Source organism: Gymnodraco acuticeps, unplaced genomic scaffold (assembly GCF_902827175.1).
Source record: "Gymnodraco acuticeps unplaced genomic scaffold, fGymAcu1.1, whole genome shotgun sequence".
Taxonomy (NCBI): Eukaryota; Metazoa; Chordata; class Actinopteri; order Perciformes; family Bathydraconidae; genus Gymnodraco; species Gymnodraco acuticeps.
In genome coordinates, this window is record NW_022990565.1 from 319628 (window position 1) to 331950 (window position 12323).

Genomic DNA, 12323 nt, shown 5'->3' on the forward strand with positions numbered 1-12323 from the left:
CCAACTGGGGTGGCAGCTGGGGTGGCAAGGCCTATTTTTAGGGTGTCAGTTGCCACCCCGGTAGGTGAAACTAGGCTACTAGCTACAGTACAGATGGAACTAGATGAGCTGTTAATTCTCGCTCTGAATTTTTTTTTTTTAATTCTCGCTCTGACTTAGACAGGTTGAAAGAGACACACACATTTTTCCCACCCGCAGTCCGCGAAGACCCGCCCTACTGTGCCTCTGATTCGCAGATTGTTTGGGGGGAAAAAACGCTGACTGGATGCTGAATGTGATTGGACCAAAGCGTTGACACACACAGGTGGAACACAGTGGAACAGTCAGACATGCAGAGCGCTGTTTGCAGTGGACATAGCGGAGAATTTTGACTCGTTGCGAATGCGTTGTGGCGATGTCTCACATATAATACAGAGAGATAATACATATGAAAAGTATAATTTGCTCAGAGTCCGGAGACAGTAGTGGTTCGGTCCGGATCCGGACCGGAGTCCGTAGTTTGAGGATGCCTGCACTAGAGGCTTCTCAATACTCAAATTTCCCCTCCTCGGTTCCCCTCCTCGAGACTTAGACCCGCCTACAGGAGATGCGAGCGGAGGACCGAGGAGGGGAAGCAGCAGACGTTTAAAGAAATGAGAACTCCTCTCCTCTGAGCGGTCATATTAAAGCGACGTCCGTTCATTATTACGTGGCAACAGCTGCATCAGCTGTCGAGTGTTTTGTCACAGCGCTGTATTTTATAATCTCTGTTACATCAGCTGAACATTGTTCCCCCACATATGTACTTTTAATTCAATTTGCAACAAGGCATAGTATGTCAAGAATGTATGAATATGTATAATGTAACACAGGCCTGCATCTCTTCTGTATTGCGGCGCACTAAAATATTAGTATGAAAATACTCAATAAAGTGCTATATACGTTTGATATATTCACACATGCACACACACAAACGCCTAAAAAACCCAATGACTGTTGATAAACTATACACAGTAGTGTTTACCTTTTTAAACTAGGCTTAATGATAAGTCATCAAGTCACACGTCTTTGACAAAACACCTGCACCAAATTTCTAATCAATTACCAAATCATGAGGGACCTGACAGCCTATATAAGGTCCAGGCACACCTCTGATTTATAGTCTCAATATTGAGAATGAAGACCGCAATAGTGTGTGCCTTATGGCAGTGGCACGAGCAGAAAACAAAATCCCGTGAGGAAAGACGTCGTTCCCAGCGCTGGAAAGCGAGAATGTGCAATGCCATCCTGCTTCATCTTGAGGTATTTATGAGTGTTTGTTTACAAATGTTTGAAATGGTTGAAAAATAGCTGGCTTTTTTAATTGGAATACAAAAATTACCAACTACTTGTAGCAAGACAATCATGACACACATAGGCCTAAGCCAGAGAGTCAGAGAAAAAGCATGTTTGTCAAAGAGACAGTTGTGTTTTGGATTATGTAGTTGTATTTATTCAAGAAGGGACCATGCACATTAGTTAACACGAGCACTTGAGACCATCAAATGTGCCAGATTTAGCCATGGCTTTATTCCTTATGACAGAATATTTATGTGCAGTTTAAATTGCGGGATAAAGGAGTTTAGTTTGCTGGATAAAGGTATTGACCTCTGTACATGTTATTCTTCCTGTAGGTTCAGCACCCACACTCTCAGTACAAACGTTTGAACAGCAGTGTCCCAGTGCTTAAACTGTACTTCGAGGGTGATGGGTGCCTGCTGAAGGACTTCAGGATCCGCCGAGACTCCCTGGAGGCCTTGATGCGGTGTCTGGGGCCTGAGAGGAGACAGGCCTGGGGACACCACATGACTGTCTTGACGACCGTGTACTGGCTGGCACACGGTTTGTCATACAGTGTGGTGTCCCGGGCCTTTCAGGTACCCCTCTCAACGGTCCACAGACTGGTCCACCAGGGAGTGGAGGACATCGCTGCTCTCCGGCATTCCCTCATCAAGCTGCCTGCTGGTCCAGAGCTGGAGGAGGTCGGGCAGGGCTTCCAGCAGTTGGCCAACAGCCCGGCATTCAGTTCCTGTGTGGGTGCAATAGACGGGTGCCACATACGCATCAGGACCCCATCCGGACCCACTGGCCAGGATTATGTGAATAGGAAGCTCTTCCCATCCATACAGCTGCAGGCTGTATGCGATGGGAAGGGGAGATTCCTACAAACATTTGTAGGATTTCCGGGCTCAGTCCACGACACCCGTGTCATGAAGCACAGTGCCCTCTATAAAGAGGCTCTTTATCCTCCTCCAGGGTACTTCATTGTGGGGGATGGTGGCTACCCCTGCATTGTACACCCCATAATGATTGTAACCCCGTATCGGGAGCCACTACAGGGGAGGGTACAGAGCCGATTCAACGGCTGCCATGCAAAAGCACGCAGCATAATAGAGCGCGCTTTCGGGAAACTGAAGGTGCGATGGAGGTGCCTCCTGTCGAAGGCCTTGGAGGTCAACCATAACTTTGTCCCTGCTGTGGTCACTGCCTGCTGTGTCCTACACAACATCTGCCTTACTGCAGGAGACATTCTTGAACTGTTGGAGGAGGAGGAGCAGGAGGGGGTAGAGAGGTCTCCACCTCGTCCTGTGAGGGGGGGCGAGGTGGACAGGGCCGGAGAGACAGACTGGCAGACCAAATCTCGGCTCCTGACCACAACCCAGTCCAGCTGCAGGACCACGATTACTGCTGAGAGGATATATGTTTTTGGCCAGTTTTTTTGTTACCCATTAGTTTTGTTGACAGGTTAAAAATGCATTTACTGGCCAGATGCATTACTCTGTTCTTTTGTTTGTGCCATTTATAAGCCTTATTTCCAATGTCACCTTGCTCACGTTTATTTAGAGCAAAGGACTTTACAGACACATGTCTTTATTACAAATTGTATGCGATGTGAAATAGGCCATCACAGAATTTCGTCTGAAAGTGTTACGTTTAGTGTTGAAATCGAGTCATGTTCAGTAATAAAATATTGGTATGCTTTGACTGAACTTTAAAAGAAAGAAGATACATGTGTTAGTAATTGTAGCTACTTATAGGGCTTGAGCATGCTGTAACTTGACTCGATTTATTAATAAAACATCCCTGATATTGCATTTGGATAATTTACACACGGTTGGTAGCGCAGAATTATTTGAGGAGATTTACAATTCAGAAATGAAAGTGGTCATTATGAGTTTCAGTATACCTTGGGTTGCACAATGAGTTTAAAAACATTGGCCTTTTAGTCATGTCACAATCATAACATATTGAGCTTTGTATAAAATAAAGATGTCCTTCTATATTTTCAGTAAACATGTGTTGGTTTTTGTTCTGTATTTCGAACTGTAAAGAAGGCTACTGATTTAACGTCAAACTTAATTTGTATTCCAAACTTAAATATTTTCATAAACTTCACACAAAACAATATAACAAATCCACGAACGAAAAACAAAGAACGGAAACTATTATTTTCGAACTAACGCTTCAAATAAGTCGAGGAATCTTTTGGAGGTTTCCTCGCTGGCTGCCTGCTGGCGGTTGAAGCGGTCCCCCTCGTTGGCCGCCTCCACCTCCAGGAACTGCAATAAACTGCGTTTTCTTTTTTTTCGGGGCGGGGGACCGGCAGAGGTGGATGGCTCAACATCCTCCTGTCTGTCCGAGCCAGACTTGGCGGCCTCCTCATCCTCCACTGTGGCCTGGCTCTGGACAGCCTCAGTGGATGTTGAGCCACTGCCAGAAGCAACAGCAGCAGTGGCCGAGTCCATCAGGGTGGGAGGGTCGATGGATGGCCTCCCACCGATGGCCTCATGCATGGCCGTAAAATATGGCCATGTGGCTGCTGTGGCCTCTCCTCTGTCGGTCCCTGTCCTGGTTGGGGGGCATTTCAACTCCTACAAAAACACAAACAAGAGGTAAAGTTTCACATCAGCATGCTGAGCAGACACAACCATGGTTACAGACACGCATACGCATACACGCATACAGACATATAAGAGTAAACGAAAAAATGACAACATAATTAGGCCTACCTTGTATTTTCGTTTCAAGTTGTCCCACTTTTTGCTGATCTGTGTGGGGCTTACAGAACCGAATAGCCAAAGGGCCTTTAGAACTTCCCTGAGTGACACAAGAGATGTTTCAAGCTGGTCAGCAATTAATAAGGTCTGCAGCAACAGGTGCATCTATCAAAGCAATCAATATTTAAACTCACAGGTTCAGCAGACAATATGAAAATACAAATTGTAACCACCAATACGTAAATGCTAAGGATCATATGTTCCCAACCAGGAAAATGTCACTCACTCCCAGGCTTTCTTGGCAGTGTGCCTTCGGCCTGTGAAAAGCTCGTCATTCTCGACCCTCACTTTAATGAGGGTCAGAGTTTCCTCCTCTGTCCTTATGAAAAGACAAAGTAAAAAGGTGTAGCTTAAAACTGTTGAAGATTTACCGACTCTGTAATGAGCAATTGATTCTAGTGTATAACAACATAGCCCAAATCAAATGATAGTGCTGAATGCTAAACAAAGTTCGTGTTGATTTAATACTCTTAAAAATAAATAAACGTTTGCCCTTTGCGAGACACCCCAGGTGAATAGGGTAATTTTTTTAACTTAAAGGTATCAGCTAGAAATTTCTCCAGTTAATTACTTACAATAAGGCAATTGTCTTTTGTATTACAAGTTTTCTGAAATAGCATGTTTAAATATGCAAATGATCCATTATCTCATTAAATATGCACATATTTTAACACATTTCAGGAATCGAAATCTGAACTTTGGATATAGCCAGATTCAAAATTCTTGTTTCATTTTGTAGTCATATTAGTATCTAAGGCTTTTACAGAAGGGATATTGGATATCTCTTTTTATCACTCCATAAATCAGAAAATACTGTCAACAGCCCTAAAATATCCATTTTCGCCATGTTTTTAGGTATACAATGTTGTATAATTCAGGCTATGAATTATATATGAACAAACCCTTCTGTAAAAGCCTTCATAATATTGATAGGAATATAACTGGAAGGTTTGGTGTATGTACGTGCTACTGAAGTTGAAATTTCGAACTCAGAGTAGGAGAAAAAACTCATTTTGAGAAAACGACCTTTAAAGATTGCAGTGAGGCGCTAGCTAAACCTTCCTGTTCTTTGGATGATAGCTTGCGCATCGACGCACTCCGTGAAGGTATTTCATGTTCAGGGTCATTTTATTTTTTATAACCTTGCTTCGTGCAAGTGACAATTGTTGTCGTCTTCTCTGTGAACGTTTTTTTCGCCGTTCTTTTGGCATTTTGAGATTTCAATTTCTAGCTGAAAGCTAACCAGGAAGTGTTTTAGCACACCACGTGACGCATCTGAACGAATCACGTTGTCAGAAATTGACACCAGCCAATGAGATTTCGTTTCTTGGTTTAAGACCCCTTTGTGCTTTCACGATTGGTTGCTGATACAAAGGAAATGACCATATTTGGATCCGATGAGATTGTGCAGGAGAGACGGAGCTTTCCAGCGATACCTCTGTTGACATGGTGCACACAGCGGTCGAGGTACTTTATGTTACGTTAGAATGCTAACTTTTGGTGAATTTAGGAGAAATCTACAGACGCAAATAGACAAACTATAGTAAAATAAACACTTAAATGTGTATTTTGTACGTTTTCCTTCCAAAAGCCTGAAAGAAAACATGTTATGGAATCAAAATAGCACAAAATCTCAAAATTGACCAGTACTTGAAAAACGATGTTTTTGCCTGCCGTGTCTCGCCTTCATCATAGCATGCTGTAGCAGGATTGGGTGTAGTTAAAATGTGGATACAAACATAAAGAATATCAGGTGAAATGTCAATAAGGAATGCGGTTAGAAGGCTCTAACTGCATACAGACGTGCAGAGTTTGATCGCGCATTTCACTTCTTAAATAAATAATGCAACGTATCATTGTCAACACTTACATATGTGCGGTTATAGCTCCTCCAGAGAGCCTCCTCGACGCTCGATGCTCGGTCCTCGGTGTGCATTTAGAGAAATGAGACGTCCTTCAAAATGGCGCGCTGAAATTCATTTCCGGGTCACTACCGGAGGACCGAGGAGTCGAGCAGTCGAGGAGGGGAAATTTGAGTATTGAGAAGCGTCCAGGAGCGACGTTTGGTCGGTGTCCGTGGCGTCCAGTTGTGACGCTCCTAGGCTCCTTCAGCGTCATAAAGGGACGCAAATAGCTTTCAACTGATTGCAATGTATTCCCATCTGCGGCGGGATTTGACGCTCATGGAAGCACGGCATTCGTTTGTGTCGGCTGCCCTTAAAGGCAATGTGAGAGTCCATTCCCATTGGATAACGGAGAATTGTACACCCGGAAGTAAGTATTCCTCTTACTGTCGATTGATTTTACAGTGATATCTGCACTACTCATCGACTAAAAAACACCAGATTATCCTTGTTAATTACACAACATTGATTGGTTTAAATTGTGTGCAATGCTTTTGTATTTTTCCCCTTCGATTCGGAGAAACAAATATTTTTTCTGAGTAAAGGATGGCAGAAGACACTACACTACCCAGAATCCCCAGCTATCGTTTGGACCCTATGTCCTGTCCCGTTGGGGTCCCGCCGACTACTCTTCTGCCGGGGGTCCTGCCAACCTTGTGTCCTGTCCCGTTGGGGGTCCCGCCGACTGCTCTTCTGCCGGGGGTCCTGCCAACCCTGTGTCCTGTGCCGTTGGGGGTCCCGCCGACTGCTCTTCTGCCGGGGGTCCTGCCAACACCGTGTCCTGTCCTGTTTCGGGTCCCATCGACACCAGCCCTTGCTCCGTCGTGGGTCCCACTGACACCAGCCCAGGTTCCGTCCAGGGTCTCGTCTACGTCTGACCCGCCAGGGGTTCCACCAGCTCCTGCCCGTCCTTGTGCCCGGCCCCTTGAGTTCCCCAGCCACGGTCTTCGCCCTCGAGCCCGGCCCCCTGAGTGCCGCGGTCTTCGCCCTCGAGCCCGGCCCCCTGACTTTCCCGGCCGCGGTCTTCGCCCTCGAGCCCGGCCCCTGAGTGCCGCGGTCTTCGCCCTCGAGCCCGGCCCCCTGACTTTCCCGGCCGCGGTCCTCGCCCTCGGGCTCGGCCCCCTGACTCTTCCAGCCGCTGCCTTCGCCCTCATGCTCAGCCCCCTGAGTTTGCCCGCTGTGGCCTTCGCCCCTTTGTGAACTCTGCCTTGCCCCGGGCCGTCCGCCTGAGACACCCACCGCAAGCTCTGCCTTGCCCCCGGGCCGTCCGCCCGAGATCCCTTCCGGGTCCTCCGCTGTGCTCCTGGGCGTTCAGTCCAAACCCGTCCTCCGGACCCCCTCCACCCACCCTGGTGGTCCTAGTTTTTTCTGTTTATTCTGCGTTTGGGTCCTGCCTGCTTCACTCACCCTAACATTCTGGTGTTTATGTTCTCCCCAAGGAGACTCGCTCATGATCCATCGCTCAGGCAGAATGATTACTCCCATCAGTAATCGGCCAAATTGAAACCTTGGGATGCATTACGAGGCCTCCCCAGACCCATCACATTGATGGTGGGGTAAACAGAGTGCAGACAGTTTAAAGTGGGTCTCATGCTGTTTTTAGGATGGAGTTATGATGATGCATGTTTGATTTATAAATGATCGATCAAGAGAAGAGGGCGCTTATAAGCTGCTGATAACTCATTCAATCCTGATGAATCTTTTGAAACATTAACTCATCATCTGGTATGATTTGAGAAACTGGTGGCTCTTTTTTATGTTTTAAATGCTGCTGCGGTTATAACCTGTTTTGATCAGGTTGCAATATCTCTTGCACAACAGCAGCTCTGATATGAGTTGGTGTACTTCATAACTTCTGAAAGGTCAGAGGAAAAGGAACACATTCGGTATATATTGACATTTTATTTCTCCACGTTGCCGGTATATTTACGTGCATGCAGTATTAAATGGAAGAGGAGCTTGAAGAAAACACATGTGCTGGGGCTTTTGGAAGGTTTTGAGTTACTTGTTTGTTCTGTAGCTGTCAGAGTAGAAGCTCAGCGGAGGACTGAGCTTCTGCTGGCTGTCACATTGCATCGCTATCTAACAATCACACATCAAGCCATGTACAGAGCATAGATCTAACCTGTTCAACCTTTAGGTATGTACTCTAGTTATCTTCTCACTACTGGCTCCTGACTAGAAGCAAACATAAATTAGAGCAATTTCTATATTATCATGTCCTTTTCCCATCACCAATTCGACATGTTATAATTTTACTGCAGCAGTGGCTTATTCTTGATCAATAGCTGGGTTATTTATGCTTTTCTGTAGGACACAGGATAGGCTACACCAAGAAACCATGAAATGAAATCAGACTACCTGACTTCACCTTTCACCAGGCGTCCTCAGGGGACAGCACAATTACTTACAGGTCACATTCTTCATGAATGCACAAGGCAGATGCGTGCATGATCAATACTTCCTGTAGAAATCTTGTGATGGAACGAGCAGTGAAAGAAACCAGAGTAAAAGAGAAAGAGTCGATCTTTAAAGGCGAAGGTCTGGAACAGAAGAAAACCCCATGCTCCCTGTCCTTCACAGCGTGGATCAATTATGTTGCCAGCAACATGAACCTTAATTTTTGACTCTGTGATGAAGCCAATATGTTGTTAAATAAAATGTCCTGATAAAATTGAAATATGTTAGCAATGTCAACTGAAACAAAAACACTATCGCCTTAATAAAACGTGACGGGGCAGCATGTACGTTTATTTGTTCTTCATTTGTGGAGCAGTCCCAAATGTCCTGCTGTGGTATTATGCAGAACATAATGAGCCATGCTGGGGTGTCCAGATATTTCTCAAACCCAACATATTTGCTAAATGCAATGTAATGTAATATTTACTCTCCTGTAGTGTTACATATCAAAACAGATATAAAACATGTTTTATTCATAGTATTACAAATAAATACTCTGCTAGCAAGATCGCTGCGATGAAAAGCTGGTTACATTAACTGTGGTATAATTTAGGGACTGCACGAAAATGATCAGGGTGGCGGTCAGAGAGGGGGAAGATTACATTATGTATTGTTTAAGGGTCTTTATTTCCAGGGGATAACGGGAGGATGTTTAAACTTTTTCCATCCCACGATTTTTGAATTATTCCTGGTTGCGAACATGCTGCAAATTTATTAGCACCAAATATTTGGTTCATTCATTTGGTGACTTTATTTCCATTATTCTGTTATCTTTGTCTGACATGCGTTATTATGCAACCCTATATCCTTGAAATGCTGATTACATTTTCTTTAATAAACCACATCATGATTTTTCAGTACCTGAATATAATCATACAAATGTTTAATTATGCTGCTGTCATTACAAGTAGATATATGCGATATATGATATATATATATATATAATGTTAAGTATAACAAATATATTCCAGTCTACTTGACATTTGCTTCAAAACGTAATTTGTGTTGCTAATAATGAGTTTCCTTCCCTTCCCCCTACAATAATTTGAATACCGTCCCTTATTTGAGGATGCGTTTTTATTACACTTGTCTTCTTCCTCTGCATATTGTTGTTGTGTTCCTAATTGAACAGTGGAAAGCTTGTATAAAGAGTGTACCATTTTAAATTGGCAACTATAAAATTCAGGTTCTTCTGATTTTTATGATTGCATAAAACAAGTTGCCCATAAAACTGAGCAATCACTTAGAGAAATTTGACCATTGTTAGTAATGCAGCGTCCTCAGAGAGGTTTAGACTTCTCGCTGGTCTTTTTCATTATGACTGCACATAAACATAACACATAACAGATCATGGAATAAATAATACCTTAAAATATAGAATTGATTTGAAGTTGGTTGAATGGTTAAATGCTAATTAATTAGTCACACTTCAAGCTTCTTTCATATCGTCGATGCCTGTGATTGCAAAGTTACTGATGCTTGCCAAATCCATTTATTGTTTTCCTTTCTTGACATCATTAGTAAGGTAATGAATTACTGCTAATGCAAACTGAGGAGAGTTTAGCCTGATTGCAGTACTAATAATGTTGACATGCAACCCTATATGCTGCTGTGATTGACAGATATTTACATTCAGTGGCTCTAACTGTTAAATGTAAATCTCACCCTCAAGATGTTGTTTTCATCTGTTTTTGTTTTTTCTTTCACAGCGCTGTTCAGCAATAACGAGCAGAGGGGCAGCAGCACTTTCAGCTGACAATTAGTTATGCAACAGTGGTTTGTCTGGGTCTAGGACTTGATTTGTTTTCTGATTTCCGTCTGGTGGAGGCACAGTTTAGATATGACAAGACTGAGAGACATGCACTGATTTAAAATGCGTGAAAATTAGTTATGAAGACAGCAGAGTGTCTTTAGATGTGAGGCTGAGGCTACACAGGTTTACTGTGTCTGTTTTCTTTCTTTTTTTACAGAGTTTTTGTCATTTCAAAGTATGAGGCATCTCAGTTATTCATAAACGTCATTCAGCTGGCGTTGTGTGGGATGGTAAATATTCCTTGACCCACACAAAGCCAGTGTTGGGTGTAACGCGTTACAAAAGTAATGGAGTTACAGTAATATATTACTTTTTGCTATAACGAAGTAATGTAACGCATTACTTATGAAATGTGGGTAATATATTACCCGTTACAATGCTCAGTAACGCAGTTACAACACATTTTAATCTGAAATGAAATGGTGTTTTGTTTTTAAAAAATCTACTAACATAGCGAGACATTCCGACACCAGACAAATTGTGCGGGTAGATTAGTAAACCTGGGGCCTTTACTACGAAGCTGGTTCAACCTAACCTGGATATGTTTGAGTTAGCCGGTTGGCCTAATCCAAAACATACATGCTCTCGCTAAACGGTACTACGACGCGGGTTATCAAGTGGATCGCTCAAGCCAGCCGTGTCCTATCTAGTTAGGTGCGCGTTCACATGAAAGGGGTGGTATTTGGAGCATTCGACCAATCACAAACATGGAGAAGCGTACTGACAGCGCAGCGTCATACTTCCTGAATGAAAAGTCCACTATATAATTAGACAAATATGAAGACGTTAAACTTTAAACATGACTCAAACACTTTATCCAGGGTTAAAAGCCACATAGTTGCACCTGCAAGGTGAATACAGCTGGTAAAAGTGTTTGAATGCGTACATTAACAGGTTTATGATATCACTGCCCCGTCTAAGACACGAGTGGATCTGACTTTAATCAGGCCTACATTTGTCTCGAGTGTTTCGTCAACTTAATGTGTTGCTTAAAATAATACTTCTGCATACAGTCTGTGACACTGTGAGTGTTGCACGGCCAGATACGGCTCAGCTGACTCAGATAAGGAAATATATGTTACATTATGATGTGATATGCCGCGGACTGTAGCCTACTTAATGTTAGGCTACTTTGATCCGGTTACTTATGTTGTGGCAGATATTTAAGTAAGCTTTCTTAACACTAATGTTATAATAGTCAGATTGCTCTGAAGATGGGAGGTGATATTCTATTAATGTTCACGTTCACACAGTCGGTGATTTTTGCCGGCCATCTTTCCTGCAACGGCAGCTTTTCTGTATTTCCTTTCTCCTGTAATATGACTTGATCGCTTTAAACTCCGCACACTGAGCTCTGATTGGTCAGCAGGCAGTGCTTTCACTGAGTTGAGCTCTTAGCCTGCAACCTAACCTGGGGGGTATACTACGAAGCAGGATTTTCGTTTAGCAAGATAACTTCTGGGATTTCCGGTACTACGAAGCTGGTTCACTTTTTAGCGGGCTAGATCTCCATGGTGACTTATCCTGGAACCAAGTCTGTGCTCCGAAGCAGGATAGGTTCCAGGATAAGAGATCAACTCAGCGAAAGCACCACGCCTGCTGACCAATCAGAGCTCAGTGAGTGGAAATACAGTTTAAACTGCCATTGCAGGAAAGACGGCCGGCCAAAATCACCGACTGTGTGAACGTGAAAATGAATAGAACATCACCTCCCATCTTCAGAGCAATCTGACTATTATAACCAGGGGTGCACATAACTTTTTTGCCCTGGTTCTCAAAGGAGCACCTGGAGATGTTGCTTGGTGCTCATCCTTAAAATGAAATAAACCGTAACTTTTGAGGGGGTCTTTATTTGCCAGACACACGGCACTGAACACACATGCAGAGGTGAACACAGAACACACATGCAGAGGTGAACACAAGACAACATTAGCACGACCAGTAATCCTACAAGTGTCATCACTACCCTCCTGACTGTTCTCCTCACTGTCTTCCTCTCTGTCAGACATGGTAGCTGATAATGTAGGCCTACTTCTTTCTCTCTGGTTGAGTCTGCGATTATCTGCTTGC

At 43.7% G+C, this 12323-nt stretch overlaps 2 protein-coding genes across 2 annotated transcripts; one reads left to right on the forward strand and one right to left on the reverse strand.

Moving 5' to 3' along the window:
- Positions 1-1251: 1251 nt before the first annotated feature.
- On the forward strand, positions 1252-2768 carry LOC117553722 (protein ALP1-like). The gene is made up of 2 exons (XM_034227773.1): positions 1252-1281; positions 1653-2768. The coding sequence occupies exons 1-2, from the start codon at positions 1252-1254 to the stop codon at positions 2766-2768; spliced, it is 1146 nt and encodes a 381-aa protein (XP_034083664.1).
- Positions 1444-8056, reverse strand: LOC117553723. The gene is made up of 4 exons (XM_034227774.1): positions 7986-8056; positions 4303-4395; positions 4029-4116; positions 1444-3890 (listed from the first exon to the last, which is right to left on the reverse strand). Exons 1-4 carry the CDS (start codon positions 8054-8056, stop codon positions 3465-3467), a joined length of 678 nt encoding a protein of 225 aa, XP_034083665.1. The 3' UTR covers positions 1444-3464.
- Positions 8057-12323: the final 4267 nt, after the last annotated feature.